The following is a 24,814-nucleotide window of genomic DNA, read 5'->3' on the forward strand; positions in this document are numbered from 1 at the left end:
TGCATATGATTGTGCAAATGTAGACTCCCCATTAGACTCTAACATATCATATCTACTATTTTTTTTTTATGCTGTCACAATACCTTAATTAGTTTTCAGACCTGTGACTTTATTTTATTTACAAAGCCTCAGAAGCAGGACTTTTATTTTGTAAGAATGTTGACCGGAATAGTCCGTGACGTCACGTGGCTGATGTATGAGATGTACGCGCATTGAGGCTATGTGGAGAGTAGTGATGTCGGAGGAGGTTGGGAATAAATTGCAGGCGGTGGTGGACCGGGTGAATCAAGCGGTTTCCCGTCGCCCGAAGGTCAGTTTTCATCGGTTTCTTTTGAGCAAGACATGAAACAACAATATCCTTTTGCAATACCATAAAATCATATTATTTACTCGTGCTCCTCGTGTTGTTATGACCGTTATGTAATCTGTTCAACCTTTACACACTCGAGCTCCATATAGTAACGAGGAATGATTGACAGCTAATTATGTAGGGAATAACTTATAATTGTTTTTGACCCTATATATGTAAACGTATTGCTGAGTGTTCAGAATGACAGTATAACATTCGAATAGCGTGTAACTTCTTCCCAAGGAGAAGGACATTTTGTGTGTGTGAGAATGAATGCATGTTGCATGAAATTCCTGAAGCAGTCACGCTCCAGCAAATGAAATCTGTATGATACCCTCACGCGTCAATTACATGCACTTTAAAGTGTGTAATATATTACATCCTTACATTAAAAATGTCACTGCATACACAAGGAGCGAATATTAACAAGCAAATTTTAAGTCGGATGGTGGTTGATGGTTAAATTAGTGTCAAAAGCATTATGATGAAGAACAGTTGAGTGAAAGTTGTAGATTGTTCTATTAATTTAATACACATACCATATTTATTTAAGCAAATTCTGTTATTTTTGCGTCTATAATTCTGTATGTAATCTATATATGTATATTAACTAACAATAATTAATGAACTATTTTAACATTTTACAATAGTACTGCTGCAAAAAATATCTATTTTTGTATATATTTTAAAAAATATATAAAAATATATTAAATTTTATAATGCTGTAGGCCTATCTAATTATTTAAATATTTAATGCCATTTTTAGCAGAGCATTTATTTTTCTGATTGTAACTATTTATTCATTCGAAGCATTTGACATAAATGGACAGCATACTTTGCTTTTATATGGTTAAAGCAAAAATTGCACCAAAAATGTAATTCTATTGGGGCAAATTTTGTCCCTTAATACAAAAACGTTATTTCCGACACTGCTCTATTATAAACAAGTGACAGTATTTTACGTTTCTGTTCCAGACGTTACCATGTATAGCCCCTCGGCTAGTTGCAGTTAGTAAGACTAAACCACCGGAGATGGTGGTGGAGGCTTACAAACATGGACAACGAAACTTTGGAGAGAATTATGTGAGTAAATAATTAAGTATGCATGCAAGACTGCATTTGCCTATTTTTTTCATATGAAATTTCCCCTTTTCTGCAGGTAAATGAACTTGTTGAGAAAGCTTCCCATCCCCAGGTATGTAGTCAGGCAGATTTGAATGTATTTGTTTAGTTGTATTTAATCATATGTCTTGATCAATCTAAAACTTCTTTGTAGGTTGTGTTGTCATGTCCTGAAATAAAATGGCATTTTATCGGTCATCTGCAAAAGAATAATGTCAACAAACTCCTGGGTGAGCGAAGCAACTCTACAAAAGTCAACTTTGATTTGCATTTAGCTTGACTTAAAAATATGAGTATCATTTACAGCCTAGGTTTACAGTTAATCCATAGTGATTGCATCAGACATGTATAGGTTATTTGTTTTTGATTCTGCTGTAACCCACATTCATTGAATTCAATCACAGGAGTCCCAAACCTGTATATGATAGAGACGATCGACTCTGTGAAGCTTGCTGAAAAAGTCAACAGCTCGTGGCAAAAAATGAGAGCTGCCAATACACAGAGGTTAAAGATTATGATTCAGATCAACACAAGCGGAGAGGAAAGTGAGTGTTCTGCACCCAAATAATTGTTTCCTATTAACATCAACTCTGAAATTTTTTAAAACTCTATTATAGAAATCTGCATGCAGTATTTAGCCTATTTATAATGATTTAAGTGCGATTTTGAGTGTCAGATCTCATACATTTTAATTTTCCATCATTGCTCAAGACATTTTTTTTTCTTCTAAATGTCACTCAAGCAACTTTCATATTCATTATTAAAATACACTAGTAAATGTGTTTATATGCCATGAAGTCATTTGAGATGCTTTGTATTTTATTAGATGCTCTTTGTTTGTCAAATTTATTGATTCACAGTTGGGAGCATCATAGTGGGATCCAGATTTGTTATGGGATGTTGTCAAAAAAGCCAAATCAAAGGTCCAGATGTTGTTTGATAATTCACTTTCGGACAGGATGATAGTTGCAGTGTCAGAGTGGGCGCATGTCTAACAAAAACACTTTTCTCAGTGTATCAGATAACTGTTTTTCTGAAAGCTCAGCATGATAGTCTCTCTTGGACGTGTTTTATCAGGTAAACATGGCCTGCCACCTGATGAGACTGTAAACATGGTAAAACACGCCGTATCTCAGTGTTCTGCTCTTGACTTCGCCGGGCTCATGACGATCGGCCGTTACGGTTACGACCTCAGTGAAGGCCCCAACCCCGACTTCCAGGTGCGTCAGATCTCACATACTTTTAAACACACACTACACTCTTAAAAACAAAGGTTCTTCATTGGAATCAGTGGTTCCATGAAGAACCTTTACCATCTAAAGAACCTTTGCATTGCACAAGTTTCTTTAGGAAACCTAAAAATGGTTATTTTATGGCATTGCTGCAAAAACCACCCTTTGTAAGCTTTATTTTTAAGAGTGTACCATTCAAAAGTTTTTTTTAAGTTGCTTCTGCTCACCAAGGCTGCATTTATTAGATAAAAAATACAGTAAAAACAGTAATATTGTGAAATATTATTATAATTTTAAAAGGCAACTTATTTCTGTGATGGCAAAGCTGAATTTTCAGCATTATTCCTCTAGTCTTCAGTGTCGCATTTTCCTTCAGTAATCATTCTAATATGCTGATTTGGTGCTCAAGAAATATTTTTATTGCCATCAATGTTGAAAATATGAATTCTTTGATGAATAGGAAGCTGACTAAAAAGAACCACATTTATTTGAAATGGATATATTTGTGCAACATTGTAAATCATGTCTTTACCGTCACTTTACTAGCATTGAATGAAAGTATTACTTTCTTTGCAAAAAAATTGTGGTGTATGAAGTTTATCAGCAAAATCAACTTGCATCTTGATTACGAAAAATAATTTAGCAACATGCTAAAAGAATGTTACAACATAGTATGCAAAATGTAAATGAATGTGTATGTTGAATGTAGAAGCTGTTGAAACATCGTGCTGAAGTTTGTGAGGGTCTGAAGATCCCAGTAGAGCAGATTGAACTCAGTATGGGCATGTCTAATGACTTTGAACATGCGGTAGGTGTTGCTTTCTTTCAAAATACTCTTCAGTTGAATGTGCTATCAGTGTTAAAGTGCCCCTATTATGCTTTTCAGGATAGTAATGTAGCTGTTAGTGAATGTGACAGGTCTGCAGAGTTTCAAAGATCAAAGTGCATGATAAATAGAGTTATTGTCTCCCAAAAGAAAGAACCGAGTTTAACTGCCTGAAATGCGTCATCAGTAATTCCAGTCTTCATTTTTGCTCGAAATGACGTAGGTTTGTAATAAATTCGCATAAAGCCAGTCTATGGTATTCATTGGCTGCCTGCGAACAACGTCAACGTTGACCCAAAAAGAGCAGTTGTAGATGAGGCTGGAAGAGTTTGGTTAATGGTGTCGACATGTTGAGAAGACGCTGTTTTCAGCGCTGCAAATCCACTTTGCACGCACTTCCAAAGGACGAGGACTCCAGTGTTGAGGAAGATCCAGAGCTGAAATTCCGATATGGTAATGGTAGTTTCATTTCTGACACGCTCTGCAAGCATTAGACCGATAACAACAGACTGGCCCATCTGACCAATCAGAGCAGAGTAGGCTCTTGGAAAGGAGGGGTTTAGAGCAGAGGTCTTCAACCCTGCTGCTGGGGACCCACTGTCCTGCAAAGTTTATCTCCAACCCTAATAAAACACACCTAAACCAGAGCTAATCAAGCTCTTCAAGATAACTTGAAAATCTCAAGCTGAAGCAGGTTGGATTTAATCTTTGCAGGGCAGTGGGTCTCCAGGAGCAGGGTTGAAGACATCTGGTTTAAAGACACTAGATCTTTATTGAACTGTTTCAGACACTGTGAGAAATGAGGTGATGTGCAATGTATATTATGAGAAAGTGTTTTTTGGAACTTGAATGGATGTAAACTTACTGTAGGACACTTCCAAAACAAAATTATGATCCTTTAATATAGCATAATGGGGCACTTAACTTTATTGCAGTTGTTTTTGATCAATTTAATATCCATTTGAAATGTTTCTCCATTTAGATCGAGGTCGGCTCCACCAACATACGCGTCGGCAGCACTATATTCGGCACCAGAGAATACCCCAACACCCCGAGCCCCAGTCCAGAGAAAAAGCCAAAGGTCGTATGTGAGGAAGCAGCCAGGAAAATGGACCGGCTCACCGTCACAGAGCACTGAATGACGCGAAAAAGGTTACTGAACTAAAACGGACCTCTTGGGCTTTTTCCCCAATGACTGGGCTCACCATTCACCAGTCAAGGGCCTTTAATATGTCTTAACTAATGCTGCTGACCTGGTCTTCTGTGGCTAAAGAGGTGCAATTTAATAACTGGAATACTAAATTTACTTCCTGAAGGTGTTTTTATTATCTAAAGATCTCCAGAACTGTCCATTGTCAAATTCTTAGCCTTGGTTTTGCGATTATTTTTAGCAGATACAGGGTCAGCACATACTCAGTTTTGTTGTGCCAATTGTAGATGTGAAGTATTATTTCTGACATTTCAGCCAGATTAGACGTTATCAGTTGTAACTCGTTTTAACATCCAATTAAAACAATAGGATATCTTTTTGTTCCTAGAAGTGTGTAGGTATATTTTATAGTGTGTCTGTTTGTTTTGTTCGAAATCATAAATGTAAATGATATGAATACACATTTATGGTATTGCTTCTGTATCCACTTGTTGCTGTGAGAGCTGTCAGTGAGATGTGTCGGGACTGCAGTGTGTATGTGTGTGTAGTGTTATGTTATGTTATTCATGTGGTAATTCATGTCACCCTAAACACTGGTGTTGAATTTAGCACTGATCAACGGCCAGATTGGTTTCAGTACAGAACATAGGAATGTGCGATGAGATCGGTGCGGAGACGGACTGTTTTATGGAGTTTTGAAGACGCTGAGGGTCTGAGGCAATTTACTATGCAAGAGAGAGATTGTTCTGATTCTTAGATGCTTGTATAGAGGATAATCACATCATTTTTTTTATTTAAAATTTTTGGATTAATACAATGTGTCAAACTAATGGGTTCACTGTTTGTGGTCAGTTGTGAAAAGCCAAAACAGAAATTATAGCATCCTTTTTTTCTGATAAGTGTGACAAATAACATCTTGTATCTTGTCAGTAGATAGTTGAATTGTAGATATTTCTTTGATTTAGGTGAGTTGAGCAATAAAATAAGAGAAAATGTAATGGTTTGTATGGCATATATAGATAACTTTAGTATTTTTTTTGTTCTTTTATGTATTGTGTGTGTGTAGTGTACAAATTTAGATTTTTTAAAAATGTTTTTGAAAAGTCACTCACCAAGGCTGCATTTATTTGATCAAAAATACAGTAAAAACTAATATTGTGAAATATTATTACACTTTATAATAACCATTTTCTATTTTAATATATTAAACGATGACATTTATCCCTATTATGGCAAAGCTGAATTTTCAACATTACTCATGTCATGATCCTTCAGAAATCATTCTCATGTGCCGATTTGCTGCTCAAGAAATATTTCTTATTCTTATCAATGTTGAAAACTGTGGTGCTGCTTAATACTTTTGTACAAACCGTGATAAACAAGAATGGTCGTGATAAAATGAACAGCATTTATTTTGAAACCGAAATATTTTGTAACATTACAAATGCATTTACTGCCATGTTTGATCAAATTAATGCATCCTTGCTGAATAAAAGTTTAATTTAGTTTAAAAAATCTTACTGACACACATTTTAAATGGTAGTGTATGTATATTTATATATAAAACATTTTTCTTTATCCTATCATAAGTGAAATACATTATGCCACTCATTCATGAAGACCAAAAATATCTGTCAATTTTAAAACCTTTAATTCGAAAAACATTAAAACCCCAACTAAAATACAAACAAAGATTATGTTTATGAATGCATGTAAACAATGATTTTTAACCGAGTACCAAGCATACAGTTAAGTATGTGCATGCACACTGTGTGCACAGATATATAGTTTATTACAAAGCTTGAATGACACTTGAGACTACCTTCAACTTTTCACACTGTATGGAGGATTTCGCCATTGTGTGTCATGCAAACCAGCGTTTTTATAAATTGGTACTTGTAAGAAGCCAGTACAAAAATGTCCAAATACCCTATAAACAACATATAGTCTTGAAATTGAATAAGAACCCAGAAAACCAAAAGTTTTCATTAAATTACAGACATTCCTGCTCATTGTAGCTACTGGAATTATATTTATCAATATATTGGTCAATGCTGTAAATAAATAAAGCATGGAAAAGAACACAGAGAAATACAACAACAACAAAAATCACATTTTGTAAGTCTCTAAAAGAAAGAAAATCCCTAAAATATGGATTTAATGTTTGGTCTAAACAGCTACTACGCAAGATACAATCAATTTGTTTGAATCATTTCCCCTCATGATCATGAACATCAAACCAGTTTGAGGGTGTTTAGAGCAGATAGAACATGAAAATAAAGCCACAAATTTACCAAAATCGTCAATACACCTCAATATATACATATTAAAAATGTTTAGAAATGCTTAAATGATTAGCTGACTTGATTCTTCACATTTATCAGTAATCAGTAAAGTCAACAGTAGTTTCCATGCACCCATAATGATCATCACTTTAACATTTTCATATCACACTTTTTAGTAATTTGAACACCATTCTAGACATGTATGATTCATTTATGATAAATGGGTATCAGGTATAGAGCAGAATTAAGGGTCGTTAATATTCTGCATGTTTAAGACTTAATTCAAAGCTCTGCCGAAGATAATGTTGGACCGAACTGAGTTTAAAAAGAAAACATTGAAATGAATCACTGAGTATTTCCATGCTTGAGAAACCAAACGGCAATAAAAGGGTTAGTGTCTTTGAACTGCTTTCTGCTTTTCACACCAGCTTTTTGGCCTCGAAGAAGCTCTTGAGATGTCTCATTTGCCAGATGCCAGTGATGATGAGGATGATGGTCTGAGCGATAGACCACCACAGAACGCGCTGGTTTGTGCTCTCGCTTGTCATACGGAAACGCTCCTCACGATACTGTGGAGAAACAACTTCTTGTGAGTGCAATATAACCTATATGGACACTGTATGATTTAACATTGACAACTAGATACCAGTGTTATTTTGGTATAATTGAGATACTATTATAGTTTTTGTTAGAGGCCATATTATGCCCTTTTACACTCTTGATTTTGTTTTTGGGGTCTACTAAATTGGTACAATTTTCACATATTTGACATTGTTGCAGCACCTCTCTTCTCAGCCTTTCTGTAACGCTCTGTTTAGTTCCGGTCTCCGTGAAGCCCCTCCTTCTGTAAAGCACAATGTGCTCTGATTGGTCGGCCGGACCAGTGCGTTGTGATTGGTCAACCGCTTTGCGCGTGTCTCAGAAATGTTACACCCCTTACCATAACTGTGAGATTCAACACAGTACTAACGCAACACAACCAGGCCTCACCACTTTTTTTTGCACAGGCCAAATTATTTAAAAAAGGAATATTGTGACGTGTTCGTTCCCAGAGGAAAACTCAAGACAAGGGCCCTGTCCAAAATGGCACCCTAAGCACTCATGGTCTTCCTCTGAGTCCGCACTTTCGTGACGTAACGCCGCTTTGACTGTCGAGAAGAAGCATCAATGCGGGCTCTGCAAAAGTGCGCATCGAGGGCGCAAATCGACCACATAGCTCTGAGACCTAAAATGACAAATGGGACACCCTAAAGTCTCACGGACTTAACGGACACGCGCACGCGGCAGCCATTGTAAGTCCACAAGACCGAAAGTGCATATGAAGTATGCCATTTGGGACAGGGCCTACAATGGATGAGTTTCAGAAAGTTGAGAAAATGAGAAATGTTGCGGCTGTCAGAGCAGAAACAAAAGCTGATGCTCTCTGTATGTTTTACGTAATCTCCGTAATCTTACGTAATCTAATGTCCATTAGATTGAAAGATCTGAAAAAGCCCATCCATAGACCCTTACCTTGAAGAAATCAGGACAGAAGTGGTTGAAAGTGGACAAAAGATAGAGATTAAAACACCAGGTGTAAATGGGAATGTGTCTCCCACTCAACCTCGTCTACTTTTGATACGATCGACCAAAACATCTTAATACCAGGTGTAAACAGCCTTAGATACAGTACTAATATCAACAAGACAGATGGCCAAAATAATATTGAACATCTTGAGCAGGCACCTGCTTCCAGCGGTTGTGGAAATCTAAGTTTAATTGGCCAGTCAGCCTACAGAGCCCTACTGTACCATTAACCAAAACTAGTTTCTGCAGCTCAAACTCACCCGTTGGTAGTTCTGCTCTTTCTGGATCTGTTCCACCTGGTCCAGGAGCTGTCGGACCCTCAGCTGCAGCTCGCTCAGTTTGTCTTTGGCTGCGATCTCGGGGTAGTTGTTGGTGTGCTCACCAACCTGAATCTCCAAGTGGACTCTCTTTAAGACAGCATGGTTTCACATGTTAATGTTCAGTAACTTACACTGTTACATTATATTGAAATTAACGACTTTCTCATATCTAGAAGTAATCTCAAAACTTGAAAATGATCCATATTTATATTGTATTTGACCAGTGTTGTTATTGTTAAGTAAAACTATTCAAAATCAGTTCCTTAACTGAACCAAAGCTGAAATCAAATAAAAAGGAAATATTAGATGAAAAACTAAAACATAAAAATTAGTACTGAAACTGAACGGATATAAAATAATAATAATTGAAGTACTAAAATGACTAAAACAGAAATAAAAATGAATTAAAGCTAAATAGAAATATTGAAAAAACAAAACTATAATATAATATACCATAGTAATAAAAAAACACACATACAAAGCACAACAAAATGACTAAAACTTGAACATAAACTAAAAATATACAGCATAAATTAAAGCAAATTATTAAAATATAATAAATACTATCAAAGTATATAAATAATATACTAAAATAACACTGTATTTGACATTTGTAATTTATTAAATATAGAGATTGCATATTGGACAGCTTGTTACATTAATTAAAATGTCAAAATATGAATAAATACTATAATAGTATATAAATAATACTAAAATAACACTGCATTTGTCATATAAATATTAACAGATGTTATAGAGATTTCAAAATATGAATAAAATACTACAATAGTATATAAATAATACTAAAATAACACTGTATTTGACAAATATTACTGGATGTAATTTATTAAATATAGAAACTGCATCCTGAACAACTTATTACTCAAAAATATTAATTAAAATGTCAAAATAGGAATAAATACTATCATAGTATACAAATAATACTAATATAACACTGTATTTGACGTATATACATATTAACGGATGTAATTTATTCAATGTAGAGATTGCATATTGGGCAGCGTATTACATTAATTAAAATGTCAGAATATGAATAAAATACTATAATAGTATATAAATAATACTAAAATAACACTGTATTTGACAAATTTTACTGGATGTAATTTGTTAAATATAGAAACTACATATTGGACAGCTTATTACTCAAAATTATTAATTAAAATGTCAAAATATGAATAAATACTATAATAGTATATAAATAATACTAAAATAACAATGTATTTGACATACATATTACTGTATGTAATTTATTAAATATAGAGATTGCATATTGGACAGCTTATTACTCAAAATAATTAATTAAAATGACAAAATATGAACAAATATAGTTTTTTTTTTCACCCTAAAGTTGTTCCAAACCTGTATGAATTTCTTTCTTCTGCTGAACACAAAAGAAGATATTTTGAAGAATGTCGGTAACCAAACAGCAAATTGACTTCCATAGTATATAAGTCATATATATGGGGTCCATCAACTGTTTGGTTACCGACATTCTTCAAAATATCTTCTTTTGTGTTCAGCACTTAAACTGATCTCTATATTTATCTGCTGCTCCGTCAGTTTTTACAGTCGTACCAGTTTTCCACCAGCAAACAGTGCCATCTTGGTGGAGTTGGAGTGAAGGCAGATCTGATGCTCGCCTGGTGTGTGGGACGTGAAGGTGAAACGTCCATCTGATCCATACTGACGGGACAGAATGATCTGAAACAAACGATGAGAGAATGTGATTTCACAGAAGTATACTGGCATCTGCATTTGTGTAAAGTTGCCAAATATAACCCTATTTATTGTTATATAGCAGACATGTTTGAAATGTAGTGTATAAACAAAAACAGGCTACATTAGTATCAGGATCTTTGATTTCCACGTGCATGCCTAAACCAGGGGTGGACGGGAGAAAAGAGCCAGCCTGTTTGTCCCACAGCTGTGTTCTGTATCTTCCTGAAGAAAAAAAAAAAAAACACACACAAATAAAACCCAACACAGTATGTTCATTTGCATCACAAAAAACTGACAAACATAATTATTAGAGCAACAGGATCTTATTATTATTTGATTATGCAGTATGGATATCATAGATCAAATATACATGCATTGTCTCCTGTCATCTGTTCTGATTACTATAAACAAGCGATAAATCCAGGCTGTAGCTGCTGGCTGGAAGGAACTGGTTGCACCTGTATCTCAGGTACCAGGATGCTGCACCTGCCACATCCTTGATCATGCTGATCTACTCAAAGCCCTGTTTCAGTTGGACAGATGTATGCAGATAATCACATCCATACCTAAAATCTGATTTCATATCAGCTGTCTTCAGGTTGAGTGTGTTAAATGAGACAAAAAGTGAATGTTTCTACTGATAAATCCAGATGGATAAATCAGCTAGCCGACAAAGCTAACCGATCACAGAGAGCCGATTGGACAATGGACGTACCGATCACCATGGTTTCATCGGGTATTTCTTCTATAAAACATTTCTTCTCCGTCTCTCCGATGTGGAAATAAAGGGCTTGGCTTGGAGAAAGCCACGCAAATAGAAGCAAAAGCCCGGCACAGGACACCACCGCCTTCATCTCCATCCAAATCACCACTCACTTTCAATCCAGGGCTGAGAATCGATTGCAGAATAACTCGATTCTCAACACGGGCTTTTGTCATAGGGCTTTTGTTTATTAAAGTGTCCGAGCTGCATAAAAGTTTATCTGAAGAAAGAAACAAAAAATCTTAATTTTATAATTAATTTAATTTAAAAAAATCTAAATAATAACGAATAACATATTATATTTTGGGGGAATATTTAAATCAACCTCATTTGTTTGTATACTTATTGTTGAATTTCTATGTAAATTACATTATTGATACTATTTGAAAAGTGATCACTGATTTGTACATATAAAAAATAAATGAAAATCTTTTAGTATGAACATGAAATCATACATAACACATAATACAACTATAATTGTTAGCATCAACAGCAATACAAATAATAATAATGCATTGATAATAAATGTATTTTACGCACGTTTTTAGGCAAGCATTGTTTCAGACTTTTACTTTGGAATGCAGTTAATTCGCGCATCACCCGGAAGCAGTACTGCGTTTATTACCCACAACCGCTTGTGCTTTATTCGAGAAGTTTCTCGTTTGTTTATTCACTGAATTCAGTAGTTGTATCGCTTTTTCAGTTTTCATTTCTTTTTCTGAGTATCTTGTAAAAGAGTCGCAATGGCGCAGTATAAAGGAGCGGCAAGTGAAGCGGGGAGAGCGATGCAGCTCATGAAGAAGAGAGAAAGAGAGCGAGAACAGCTCGAGCAGCTGAAACAGAAGATTGCAGAGGCAAGTGAGCCCGAAACCGAATAACAAACACAAACATATAAACACACTGGCCATTCAACCTGTCCTCACTATATGCCTCCAATAAATAGATGCAAGCTCAAAAGTGTGTGGAATGAATGTAACGTTATCCAGTTATATAGGATATTCATGGTGTGTGTGTGTATATATATATATATATATATATATATATATATATATATATATATATGCACATGCACATGATTTTAATAAACTAGTGAACAAGTGAATTTTTGATGAAATTTATGAAGATTCATACTCTGTGTTGACATACCTTCTACAAAGTACTAGGCTGATATAAATAAGTTTTATATATTATATATATATATAATTATAATTATAAATATTATATATATATATATATATATAAAATTACACATGCATACACATACAAACACACACACACTGCAACAAGTCGGTTTGCATGGCCGTCGTCCCAGAAGGAAGCCTCTTCTGAAGCTGGCTCACAAGAAGAAAGCCCGCAAACAGTTTGCTGAAAGCAACCTGTCCAAGAGCATGAATTACTGGAACCCTGTCCTGTGGTCTGATGAGACTAAGATAAACTTGTTTGGTTCAGATGGTGTCCAGCATGTGTGGCTACCCTGGTGAGGAGTACCAAGAAAATTGTGTCTTGCCTACAGTCAAGCATGGTGGTGGTAGCATTATGGTCTGGGGCTGCATGAGTGCTGCTGGTACTGGGGAGCTGAGCTTCATTGAGGGAAACATGGATTCCAACATGTACTGTGACATTTTGAAGCAGAACTTGATGCCCTCCCTTCAGAAACTGGTCCGAAAAGCATGATAACGACCCCAAACGCACCGCCAAGATGACAACTGCCTTGCTGAGGAAGCTGAAGATGAAGGTGATGGAGTGGCCAAGTATGTCTCCAGACCTGATCCCTATTGAGCACCTGTGGGGCGTCCTCAAGTGGAAGGTGGAGAAGCGCCATGTGTCTAACAGCCAGCAGCTCCGTGATGTCATTATGGAGGAGTGGAAGAGGGTCCCAGCAACAACCTGTGCAGCTCTGGTGAACTCCATGGCCAGGAGGATGAAGGCAGTGCTAGATAACAATGGTGCTCACAAAAAAATATTGACACTTTGGACACAGTTTTACATGTTCGCTTAGGGTGTACTCACTTTTGTTGCCAGCTGTTTTGACAATAATGGCTGTATCTTGAGTTATTTTCAGAGGACATTGAATATATACTGCTATACAAGCAGCACATTGACTACTCTAAAATATATCCAAGTTTCATTTCTATAGTATTGTCCCTTGAGAGATTATACTAAAATGTTTGCTGAAATGTGAGGGGTGTAGTTCACTTTTGTGAGATACTGTATATACGGACCATGAAATAGTAGCCTAGTACTTTGTAGAGGGTACGTCAACACAGAGTATGAATCTTCATAAATTTCACCAAAAATTCACTTGTTCACTAGTTTACTAAAATCATGTGCGTGTAAAATGATATTCATGTGTTCACATGGTTGTATATATTGTGCCACTTGGACACCCTTTGGACACTTTTCAACACTTTTTTTTTTTTTTTTTTAATCCTGTGCTTAAAAAGTATGACATACCATTGTATAACACATTTTTAAAACACACCTTTCAAGCAAGGTTCAAATGATAAAACACTATTTTGGGACCACAGTATGTAAACTACTGATCTTTAAGCATTGTATAACTATAATGATTGTAGATTTTTTTTTTTTTATGAATATTGTTATATTTTTTTATATACGAACATTACAAGAATCTTTATATGCAGCTCAAATAAATCTACACTGCTCATACTTTATGTAAAACATCTCCCCTAATTGAACTTCACCTTCTCCTTTCTAGGACAACATGGTGAAGTCCAACATTGATAAAAAGTTCTCCGCTCATTATGACGCTGTGGAGCAAGAGCTCAAATCCAGCACTGTTGGTAAGTGAGCATTAAAAATGGAAAGACTTGTTATGGTTCTGAAATACTTCTGTTATTTTTTTTCTTTCTTGTAGTTAATCAGAAAGTGTTAGAGAGTTGTGTTATGAGTAGAGCTGTCATTTGTGACCCTGGACCACAAAACCAGTCACATGGGTCAATTTTTTGAAATTGAGATTTATACATCATCTGAAAGCTGAATAAATAAGCTTTCCATTGATGTATGGTTTGTTAGGATAGGACCATATTTGGCCGAGATACAACTATTTGAAAATCTGGAATCTGAGGGTGCAACAAAATCAAAACATTGAGAAAATCGACTTTAAAGTTGTTCATTTATGTTTGCTATTGTGCTGCATTCACTCACAAAAATAAATGTTTTATATATTTACGGTAGGAAATTTACGAAATATCTTCATGGAACATGATCTTTACTTAATATCCTAATGATTTTTGCCATAAAAGAAAAATCAATAATTTTGACCAATACAGTGTATTGTTGGCTATTGCCACAAATATACCCGTGCGACATTTGACTGGTTTTATGGTCACATTTGATTATCATTAGATTGTCACAAGACTGCAAAGTCTTTACTTTTGTTAATATGTCCCATCTGAATTTGGCAACCTTATCCATAATGTCCTACCTCCTTCGAAATTATTTAATTTAAGCATACAGGCTTAATTTATGTATTAAATCACTTTGTGAGTGATGGATGTTGTTCTTTGCAGGTCTGGTGACTCTTAATGACATGAAAGCGAAGCAGGAAGCTCTGGTCAAAGAACGAGAGAAACAGCTTGCCAAGAAGGAGCAGTCAAAAGAGCTACAGCTGTAAGGCCTTTTCAGTTATTTGAACTTTGCTTCTCTCCTACTTGGTGTTTTTTTCTCAATATGAATGAATGAAATCATGTTTTTGTAGATCCTTGCATTGCGCCCTCCAGGCATCCTGCTTTTCTTTGTTTTGTTTGTTCTCTTAAATTCTGTGTGAGGTTTTAAAGCTTCATGTTTTGTCTCTTCTTGTAGGAAACTGGAGAAGCAGAAGGAGAAGAAAAGAAAGGAAGAGCAGAAAAGGAAGATTGCCAGTTTATCCTTCAATCCTGAAGAAGGAGAGGAGGAGGAGGAGGAGGAAGAAGAGGAGGAAGAGGAAATTGAGGAGGAGATATGTATGGCATTTTACTTGGCACTTTTCCACAGAATTGGAACAGAGTTCTACACAACATTACTGCATAGATTAAAATCAGCACATAATAACGATATTCTTAATTTCTAACCTAAAGTAAACTGTACTACTAAGTAAAAGTGCATTTGATAGTGTAAGTTTAATAGATTGATTTCATTCATTTTGTTTTTTTTATTATACATTTTTCTAAATGTTATTTATTTTTAACACTAATAAAATTGTGATATTTTTTTTTTTTTTTTTTGTCATTGTGTTTAACAGGCATACCTGTAAAAAAGAAAAAACTAGGGAAAAACCCAGATGTGGACACCAGTTTCCTGCCAGATAGGGACAGAGAGGTATTAAAATATTAATTCTCTTGATGCTCTGTTAACACATGCACAGCTTTATATTCAACTAACAGATGAGAGAATTATTATTTTTTGCATAAAGATAGTTGCTTTTGCATTCAGCAGGGTGTGACTCTTCCAGATAAATCCGGAAATCCAGCTTTTCCGACCTGAAAATGATGCTCATGCAAATCCGCTTTTTTTTTGCTTTTTTTTATGGGTCGTGCGCAAAGCACGGTTCGTGTATTGGTAAACATAATGACCGCTCACCACTGTCAATGTTTTTTGTGCCTCTGATTCATGTCTTCATGTCACTCCGCAAGTAGTCCATTCATTTGTCACGATGGAACTTCATTCAAAGCAGAAGGTTATCTAAAGTGTGCTAAGAATTTTGGACGTGTGGGGCGAACTATTTCTTTTCTTAGCTGAAGCCGACAACGGGACAAAATAATGTAAAGAGAGACATAGTGGAGTTCCTATTTTCGTTTTGACAAGTATGATAAATTGTAAAACGGGGTCATGGTAGGTGTGCCGTATATTTTCCTGCTTTTTTGTCCTTTTTTTGTCCTGATTCAGTGTCAAAGACCGTGAAGTGTCTGTCCCAACTGCCTCATTTAGGGTGCAGTTTTACAGGGTTCAACCCCACCCTGTACAGCTATGTACAGTACAGTCACTCGCTGTCAGAGAGATGAGAGAGTGACAAAACGCAGCTGGTATCGTATATCTCTTGTGGAAAATGTGTATTGGAAGCATTTTTGGATATTTCAGTATCGATATGTTTTGAAAATCGATATTTTTGACAACACTATTGCACTTAGTTTATTATTTCAGATGGATTTTTAAAATACTACAATTGTATGTATATATTATATATACAATTCAGCCCTGCCAAAGTGACTAGGAGGAGTGACTGCGTTACAAGCTACTGCTGAAATTCACTGCAGTCGGCGGGTTGGTTAATGCAAATAAGCAAACGATGAAACGCGAGTATGTTCAAGCAGAGGACAGCATAAGTTAGTTTTGTGAAACAAAGGAAAACCAACGTTATTCATGTATCGAGAAGAAATAAAGCAACCTCGGTGTCCGTTTTCAGGACTTCCCGCTCCTTAAGGTCTCTCCAGCGCTGGAAAGCTTCTCCGATATTAACGCGGGTCTTGATCGTAACCCTTCTTTTTAAAGTTCTATTCCACTGGCCTTTTCCTCTTTTGTATTTTCTCTGCCATCTCTCTCTTTCTGTAGTCGTTCTGCTAACGTCTGTCTTGTGCACTGAGCTCTCTCTCCTCCTCCATCATGAGTGTATGCGCCCCTTACTGCTTATTGGCTGCAAGTGTGTTTTGGTGCTGATCCGATCCACTTTTCAACAGCGTTTTTCAAAAATCACTTACTGCACCTTTAACACAAGCCTCCTCTGGGCAGTGTTTTGCACATTGACGCATCAGCCTGAGCTTTATCACAAAGCTGCATACCAAATTTGTCAACTGCCGCAAGGATTATGGTTTTGTTGTTCTTGGTTTGTTCTACTTTGGCTCATTTCCAGTCCGTTTCCAGTCAGGCGTGTCAACTGTTAAGATCCTTAGATCTGCCAGATTACATGTTATTTGTCACGAAGGTCTTGTTTGCATTTATTCTGTGAATATATGAACTATATAGGTGAAAAGCTTTGGCTTGTTTTCAGAAATGAAAAACAGAATTTTTAAGTGATTGTGAAATAAGTGACTAGATGATCCTTGAGGAATTAGCACTCTATGTATGTGTGTTATATATGAGCTTTATCTTCAGTATATATGAGCTTCAGAACTGTAACGTGCAAATTAACCTGCAAACGTTAGCCCAGTGCATAACAACAGTCGCTGATTGCTGAACTGAAATCAGTCAGTGTCAGTTAGTATACTCGCTTAGTATACTGTTCCTGTAAGGTTTAGGATGGCCCTGTGCAATATTTACACTGCTCTATTCCAATAAATGTATTAGCTAACATTATGTCTTGGCTCAAGACATCTTGGCAATGAAATACATTTATCAGGCATGTAAATCAGGCATGCCTGTGCACATATTGTTCAAACCTTGTCTATATCAAGAATGTGTCCCAAAACGGGAAGGCCTGTCAAATATTTCTGTTCAAATCTTCAAGTCTTCATATTTGAAATTAATTCAGTTTTACAGCCTATAAATCACATTATCTGGTAAACACTATTTGGACATTAATATAATGAAAAGTATATTATTCATATGGCTATATACTTAGTGATACATTTTGAAGAATGATTGTCTTAAATATTAGGGCTGCACAATATATCGAAATATTGCAAATGTATATATTACAATATGCATAATTGCATATCGCAACGGCTTGCAATAACTGGGGTCATGAACAAAAGACAAAGAAAATCACTCACTGCTTTTGGCTGAATAGGCTAACTTTTGTAGCTTTAATAAGAATCAGTATATTTAATTCATGCAGTGAAAACTAAGCAGTGTTTATTTTTACATTTGATTAATCAGTTTCTGTTGTTAAATAAACCTAATATAGGATAACCTGAACCCCTAAACCCCAGTGATGTTAAAATAACACTTCTTATGCTACAGTAAAACACTGATGTTCACTGTCTTGAAGTTGTAGGGATATTTTCTTATCACAAAAAGAATGTGAAACACGTATGTGTAGGTTATATAATTTTAAAGACATTTTATAGATAATTTAAGTTAATATAACACACTTTAAGCATTATCGTATCGCATATCGAATATCGCATTAATGAGTTATCGCATATCTCATTTTTCTTCAATATCGTGCAGCCCTCTGCTATTATGAAACATTTGGCTGTTTATCTCTTTTGATGTGATAAAAACACTAAATAATAATTTTAACTATGTATTGGTATGTAATTTACGGTAGTGTAAGGTGCTGGAAAAAGCTTTAAAATGGACCTGGAAAGTGCTTGAAAAGTGCTTGAATTTGACCTTGGAAAAAGTGTACGAACCCTGACAGTTTTAAAGACTCCACTAGTGTCTATGTTAGTGTACTCTGAAGTTGGCAAAATTTAGCAGCTATACACATTTGAAAAAAAAAAAAATCTTTCGGAAAAATGTACCAGAAAGCTTGTGAATACAATGTTTAGTATGTGTAATTGTGAGTAAAATGTGTGTTTCAGGAAGAAGAGAATCGTTTAAGAGAGGAACTCCGGCAGGAGTGGGAAAGAAAACAAGAGAAGATCAAAAGTAAGATATTAAGGTCGCATGTGCTGTTATGGAGATTACCTTTTGTTTGAGATCTCTTAACCTGGCCAAGAGTGCAGCTGAATCTGTTGACTTATTCCTTTATTCATTTCAACTTGTTTAGTCTACAGTCTACAAACCTGTTCTTCAACCTGTCTTTTTTTATTCCTTTTTTTTTTAGGTGAAGAAATTGAAATCACTTTCAGCTACTGGGATGGCTCAGGGCATCGAAAAACTGTCAAGGTACAGAACAGGTTATCAGATTTAAGAAAACTCCATGCCCAAGATGTTACATTGTTACATCATGTTCTGTATAGTAAAAATGTGCTCAACTCAGTTTAATATACTATAATATTTGTGTATGTGCCCATGTAGATGAAGAAAGGCAACACAATTCAGCAGTTTCTCCAAAGGGCCCTGGAAGTTTTGAGAAAAGACTTCAGTGAGCTGAGGTAAATGCATTCATTATGACCGCCGCTAGCGTAGCTAGCGAAAGCGGTCATATAGGGATTGTCAAAGTTTTTTTTTTGTTTTTTTTTCCCGTCATCTACTGAATTTTTCGTCAACGATACCAGGGACACCGAAACACCGGGGAACATGAAATTTGGTGGGCATGTAGCCCCACTAGACTTTTACGGAAAAATTTCGTTTGGTCCCCGGGGGCCACTCCCCCCCCCGCGCTGGGCCCCCCCAAACCCAAAAAATGCAGTTTTTCCTAAATAACTACCTGAACCGTGGCACCGAGGATGAAGAAATTTTTATGGTATGTTGCTCTTAAGGGCCCACATCAACCTAGCCCATAATCACTCATTTGTGATTTGCGCCCCTCCCATAAAAAATGAAAATGCAATATTATTCTGCTTTAATCGCCCCTATCTTCAGTTGAGATGTTCAGAACTGCACCATATTTCATGTGTATGATTAACTTGACATCCTCTGGGGGTATGCTAAGTTTCATAGAATTTCATCCATGGGGGGGCTATAAAATAAATTAATTTATGTGCACATTTAGTGACTGTACACTCATCGGCCTGTAGATGGTGGTGTTGAGCGAAGTGTTGCTGGTTTAGGATGATACTGTCACTAAGGTTGCCAACTGTCCCGAATTAGGCGGGACGTCCCGTATTTTGGGCCTAATTTATTTGTCCCGTGCGTGACCTCCCGTGTCCCGTTTTTTGACAAGCTGATAAACCACTGACTGATACAACAGCAACAGCAGCAGTGCTGACCACGACACTTGAGAATGATCACCGACACCTGTCATCATCCAATCACAGCTTTTTTTAATCACTGTTTTGAGACAAATCATTGTTTGATTTACGAACATCCTCTGCGTCTGGTCGCTTCCGCTTCAAGCCGGACTCGTCTCGCGCTAACGGTAATTTCCTTTCACTGTCCACGTTTTGATTTCGGCTAATCAATTTTGGCGAATGCAAACAACGTGATTATTGTTCATGAGTCTAACATCCAGCCACACAAGAAAACATGTAATCTACCTGAGGGAATAATATGCTCAAAAAACATTTCTGATTATTATTAATGTTTTAAAGCTTTTAGAAAGTACATAGAAAGCTTTGTAACATTATCTTAACTGTCACTTTTGATTAATGTAATGCATCCTTGCTGAATAAAAGTAGGCAATTACTTTCTTTATTTTTTTCCCCAAAAAATAATCTTACTAACCCCAAACTTTTGAACTGTAAGCCTAGTGTATAATGTTAAAAAAGCTTTCTATTTTAGATAAATGCTGTTATTTTGAACTATGGTTTGTTTGTAATGTGACTTTTTTCATGTATGACATTAAAATTATTTTTAGAATTAAATACATAAATAGGTTAAGCAATACAAATGTGTTTATGTCTGATAACCTTTTAAACACAAACTTAACTGCAGACACTGAAATGACGTACACTGTGTGATACAGTACAAATATTTTGAGTGTCCCTCATTTTCCTATAAATAACCACGATTGTCCCGCATTTTCCTTTTCTGAAGTTGGCAACCCTAACTGTCACACACACACATGCAGGAATACAAACAAACGCAAGCATGCACACACACTGACATCCACACGCACAGACACACACCCATACACACACATACAAATCCACATGCACAGACACACACACACAAACACACACGCGCACACACATGTACGCACGCATACATACACGCACACACACACACACACACACACAGACACACACATACACAAACACACACACATACACACACACACACACAGACAGACATGCACATACTACTACTTTTTTTAGGTATATACATAAACACGCAATACAGCCAAATTGCTCCACGTCATTTATTTTTGTGGAAAGCCAGTGCAGGCCTGAGCGGCGGTCATATTTTGTACCGCCATGCGGTACATCTAGTTGTCACCTGCTATAAAAAAAAATCTTAGATTTACTACATAGGAGATAGTGAACTTAGAGTCAGTTAACACATTTAGAGTTTCTTTAAATCTCTCTATATTTTTGTGTGTGTGTGTGTGTACATATACACACATTTTCAAAAACATGTTAGTTTTCTTCAGAATTGAGTTCAGGTTTTCCTCAGAATATAAATCTCAAGTGTGCTAGTATTAAATTAAAACTCAATGGACAAAATCAAGACAGTGAGGGCTTTTTGTCTTAACTGAGATAATATTAAAGCCTGTTTGTGTCCTTCAGATCAGCAGGAGTGGAGCATCTAATGTACATTAAAGAGGATTTGATAATACCACATGTGAGTAAAGTTTCCCTCAACAAAACTGTAAATGTTAATAATACTTATAAATCACCTCATTTGTAAGACCAATTAGGTCTCTTTTAAATCATTGCAAGATTTGTCATTGTTTACAATGCACTTTTATTCTGTATAAGAATGTACATCTCTTAAAGGAACATTCCACCGCTGGAAAGATGAATGTGTATTTAAAATAGGTAATTTATGTAGAAGAAATGTGAAATTATTTTTGAATTTGGCGCTTTCTAGACTGAGAAAAGCCAGAAAATGTATTTTTGGCTTATGTGGATGAAAGACAACAACTCCCAGAATGCACTTGCTTCGCTGCCCTACGAGGCCACTCCCAAGCCATGCCTACCGGTAAGAGAGCGCAGTTGAAAACAACAAGGCAAGGCTAGGCTACGAGTGAGTCTCCGTGACGAGTTTGCCCGTGATTTCGAGATCGCCCAAAATGTCCGGGATTTGGCTTTTGCGTTCTACAGTCGCCATTCATCATGTTTACTGTGGCGAGCAGTACGAGGCTGAGGGGCGCGGGAGAACGGCGCGAGGCGTGGCGTGATTACTGATGACCGACACCTGTGAGGCACTGGTCTCGTATCTCTCACGGAGGAGCGGGAATCTTCTTAGCAATGTTAAAACGCACATCAACCGATCACTTGTTTAGCGTTCATGTAAACACTACATTCAGATTCACCAATCGGAATGAATTCAGTTAGATTGAAACAAAAGGTGAGCATGTAAACAATGAATGGCGACCGCAGAAAGCAAAAGCCGAATCCCGGACATTTTTGTTGATCTCGACGGCCGGACATGTCCGGGAAAAAGTGTATGGTAACCCCTACTACTCAGCTTTCTTCGTCCATGTTTTCTGCAGATCATTTCTGAAATCAAACGTACTCGCACTGATCTGTGATAGGTCTGTTAGCGCATTAGCTCCAACCCCCTATGGGCGGGTTTGAAAGGGTGGGAACTAGTGCTTGTAGTCTTAACAGAAATCCCCCCCTCTTACACTTCCTCCTACAATGACGCAAAATGACGATTTTTGCGTCATTGTAGGAGGAAGTGTAAAGAGGTAAATACAGATTTCTCTCGTCTCAGGGGAAAATGAGAAAATGTTGCATGACCATTCAATAGTATGACTGGGTTTCTAACATTGCAAAGCTTAATGCAAATGGGTGGAGTGTTCCTTTAAATGACTGTAATTTAAGAGATGTACGACTACATTCTTGTAATTTACAGATTTTGTGACAGGAACATACAAGTTTTACAACGTAAACTGCTTTACAATGTTTTAAGGGCATTTTAGGAAGTGTTTCCCTGATTTCAAAAGACAGGTGGTAATAAATCACAGTTTTTATAGTTCATTTGCCCTTTCAAAACAAATCTCTCACTTACTAAATATCTGCTTTTCTTTCAGCACCACAGTTTCTATGATTTCATCGTAACAAAGGCAAGAGGCAAAAGTGGTAAGTTCCTACTTCCTCTACCACATTTAGTTTAACAGGTTCCCATGTGGCTTCTGTATTTCACGCATGACTGTCCTCTGATATTTTAGAATATAAAGATAACACTGATTATATTTAGCATTAGCCTGTTATTTGTGTGTTGTATCTTTGTTTTTGGTGCTGAATTGAGACCTTCCTCTTTTTCCTCAGGGCCCCTTTTCAATTTTGATGTGCACGATGACATTCGGCTGGTGAACGATGCCACAGTTGAGAAAGATGAGGTAATAATGTCAGCATAATGTCTGGTCTATATTCTGGGCAAGAACCACACAAGTTTAAAGGAAGAGACTTGCATGTAAATGTGATGGTTTGGGGCAGGTGAATGTGAAATTTGATATGAATCTTGTAAACGGAAACAAATTATCATATGTGCTCCAGGATATGTTTTTTTTTTACACATTATTAAGTGTCTTACAAATTTTCCTTAGTAGCAACATGGAAACTTGTCAACACAATGTTTCTTGGTGAACATGCACATTGACTCTTAAAACTATTGAAACTGCATGGAAGCCAGTCACCTTTGATAGAGCTTCGGCTAAATTCAAAGCTCTTTGTGGTTCTTTGTCCAGTCTCATGCAGGAAAAGTGGTGCTGAGGAGCTGGTATGAAAAAAACAAACACATCTTCCCTGCCAGCCGTTGGGAGCCTTATGACCCCGAAAAGAAATGGGACAAATACACAGTGAGTATATTTTACACTAACGACCTTAACTTGACACTGAAATGGTCCGGTTTGAGTGAAAGTCTCTAAATTTTCCTGCAACCACGTTTAGTAGTAGAACCATATGAAAGAAGCTCTGTGATCTTGACGTATATGATCATGGAACGGTCCTAGCCAAAACCAAAAACTAATGTGTTCCAGCAATAGCTGGATGTCCAAATGTCAGGACAAATAAATCATGGCAATTTTGTGGGTCTACTGAAGTGAATATGCTTTTGGTTGGATTCATGACATGTTTTCAGACTGTTTTGCATTGCTTTTCAGATTCGGTGAGATGCCACATCCACGAGACGTACAGAGTTCCTGAAACATCTAACTGTTTTGTTGGTTTTATTGACATCAGGCAGCAAAATGCTTTATCTTGCGTAGCATTTTTGAATATCTATAACTGTTTGCACCCACGTTTTCATTGTATATAAGTGAACATGAGGTCTAAACTGAGGCCAAACGCTCATAGTCGGAACTTGCACACAACTAACCTGACACATTTTTTGTTATCGTAACTGATATTTGCCGCCTTGATTGTAAATAGTCTGTTGAGTGTTTCAAAAAATAAACTCCCCGATTATGTACCTTTGAATATTTTCCTGTTGAATCATTTCATAATTGCTTCATCGCTACTACAGGCACCTTTTTGAAAGATTTGTAGTTTCCTGGAATAAAACCACCCCCGTTGAAAATCAAACGCATGGTAGCAGTTAAAACACGTGCAAACCACAGGCTATCAATCTCTCATGGTGTGTTTTCATGGAACAGCATTTAGGGGAACACAATCTATTTTCACAGATGCAGAATGTTGTTTTTGGACATTGACTGGTTAGTCCTGCAGGAATATGTGGCGGTGTGAGTTAAGGTCATTGTTCCATTTGCACATTTAAGCCGAAAGGACAGCTTCAAACAGTAAATCAGGTTAAGCATACCTGGTGGCACAGCAGATGGATTTTGACAGCCTCTGTCAAAGAATTTCC

General features: G+C 36.5%; 3 protein-coding genes across 3 annotated transcripts; 2 read left to right on the forward strand and 1 right to left on the reverse strand.

The window, feature by feature from the left end:
• Positions 1-160: 160 nt before the first annotated feature.
• plpbp (pyridoxal phosphate binding protein) lies at positions 161-5,677 on the forward strand. Its single transcript, XM_084099830.1, has 8 exons — positions 161-310; positions 1,325-1,432; positions 1,509-1,544; positions 1,626-1,701; positions 1,876-2,016; positions 2,549-2,691; positions 3,413-3,511; positions 4,512-5,677. The coding sequence occupies exons 1-8, from the start codon at positions 197-199 to the stop codon at positions 4,665-4,667; spliced, it is 873 nt and encodes a 290-aa protein (XP_083955956.1). The 5' UTR covers positions 161-196; the 3' UTR covers positions 4,668-5,677.
• Positions 5,678-6,067: 390 nt separating this feature from the next.
• tmed4 (transmembrane p24 trafficking protein 4) lies at positions 6,068-11,935 on the reverse strand. The gene is made up of 6 exons (XM_084099831.1): positions 11,894-11,935; positions 11,306-11,573; positions 10,712-10,812; positions 10,447-10,572; positions 8,791-8,937; positions 6,068-7,533 (listed from the first exon to the last, which is right to left on the reverse strand). Exons 2-6 carry the CDS (start codon positions 11,448-11,450, stop codon positions 7,384-7,386), a joined length of 669 nt encoding a protein of 222 aa, XP_083955957.1. The 5' UTR covers positions 11,451-11,573; positions 11,894-11,935; the 3' UTR covers positions 6,068-7,383.
• Positions 11,728-24,426, forward strand: fam50a (family with sequence similarity 50 member A). The gene is made up of 13 exons (XM_084099829.1): positions 11,728-12,207; positions 14,073-14,157; positions 14,887-14,986; positions 15,179-15,318; positions 15,597-15,673; positions 18,817-18,883; positions 19,062-19,123; positions 19,256-19,332; positions 21,568-21,622; positions 23,040-23,088; positions 23,278-23,348; positions 23,697-23,807; positions 24,111-24,426. Exons 1-13 carry the CDS (start codon positions 12,097-12,099, stop codon positions 24,117-24,119), a joined length of 1,014 nt encoding a protein of 337 aa, XP_083955955.1. The 5' UTR covers positions 11,728-12,096; the 3' UTR covers positions 24,120-24,426.
• The last annotated feature ends 388 nt before the right edge of the window (positions 24,427-24,814 follow it).

The sequence above is a fragment of the Abramis brama genome, assembly GCF_963993115.1.
Source record: "Abramis brama genome assembly, chromosome: 22".
In the NCBI taxonomy this organism is placed as follows: Eukaryota; Metazoa; Chordata; class Actinopteri; order Cypriniformes; family Leuciscidae; genus Abramis; species Abramis brama.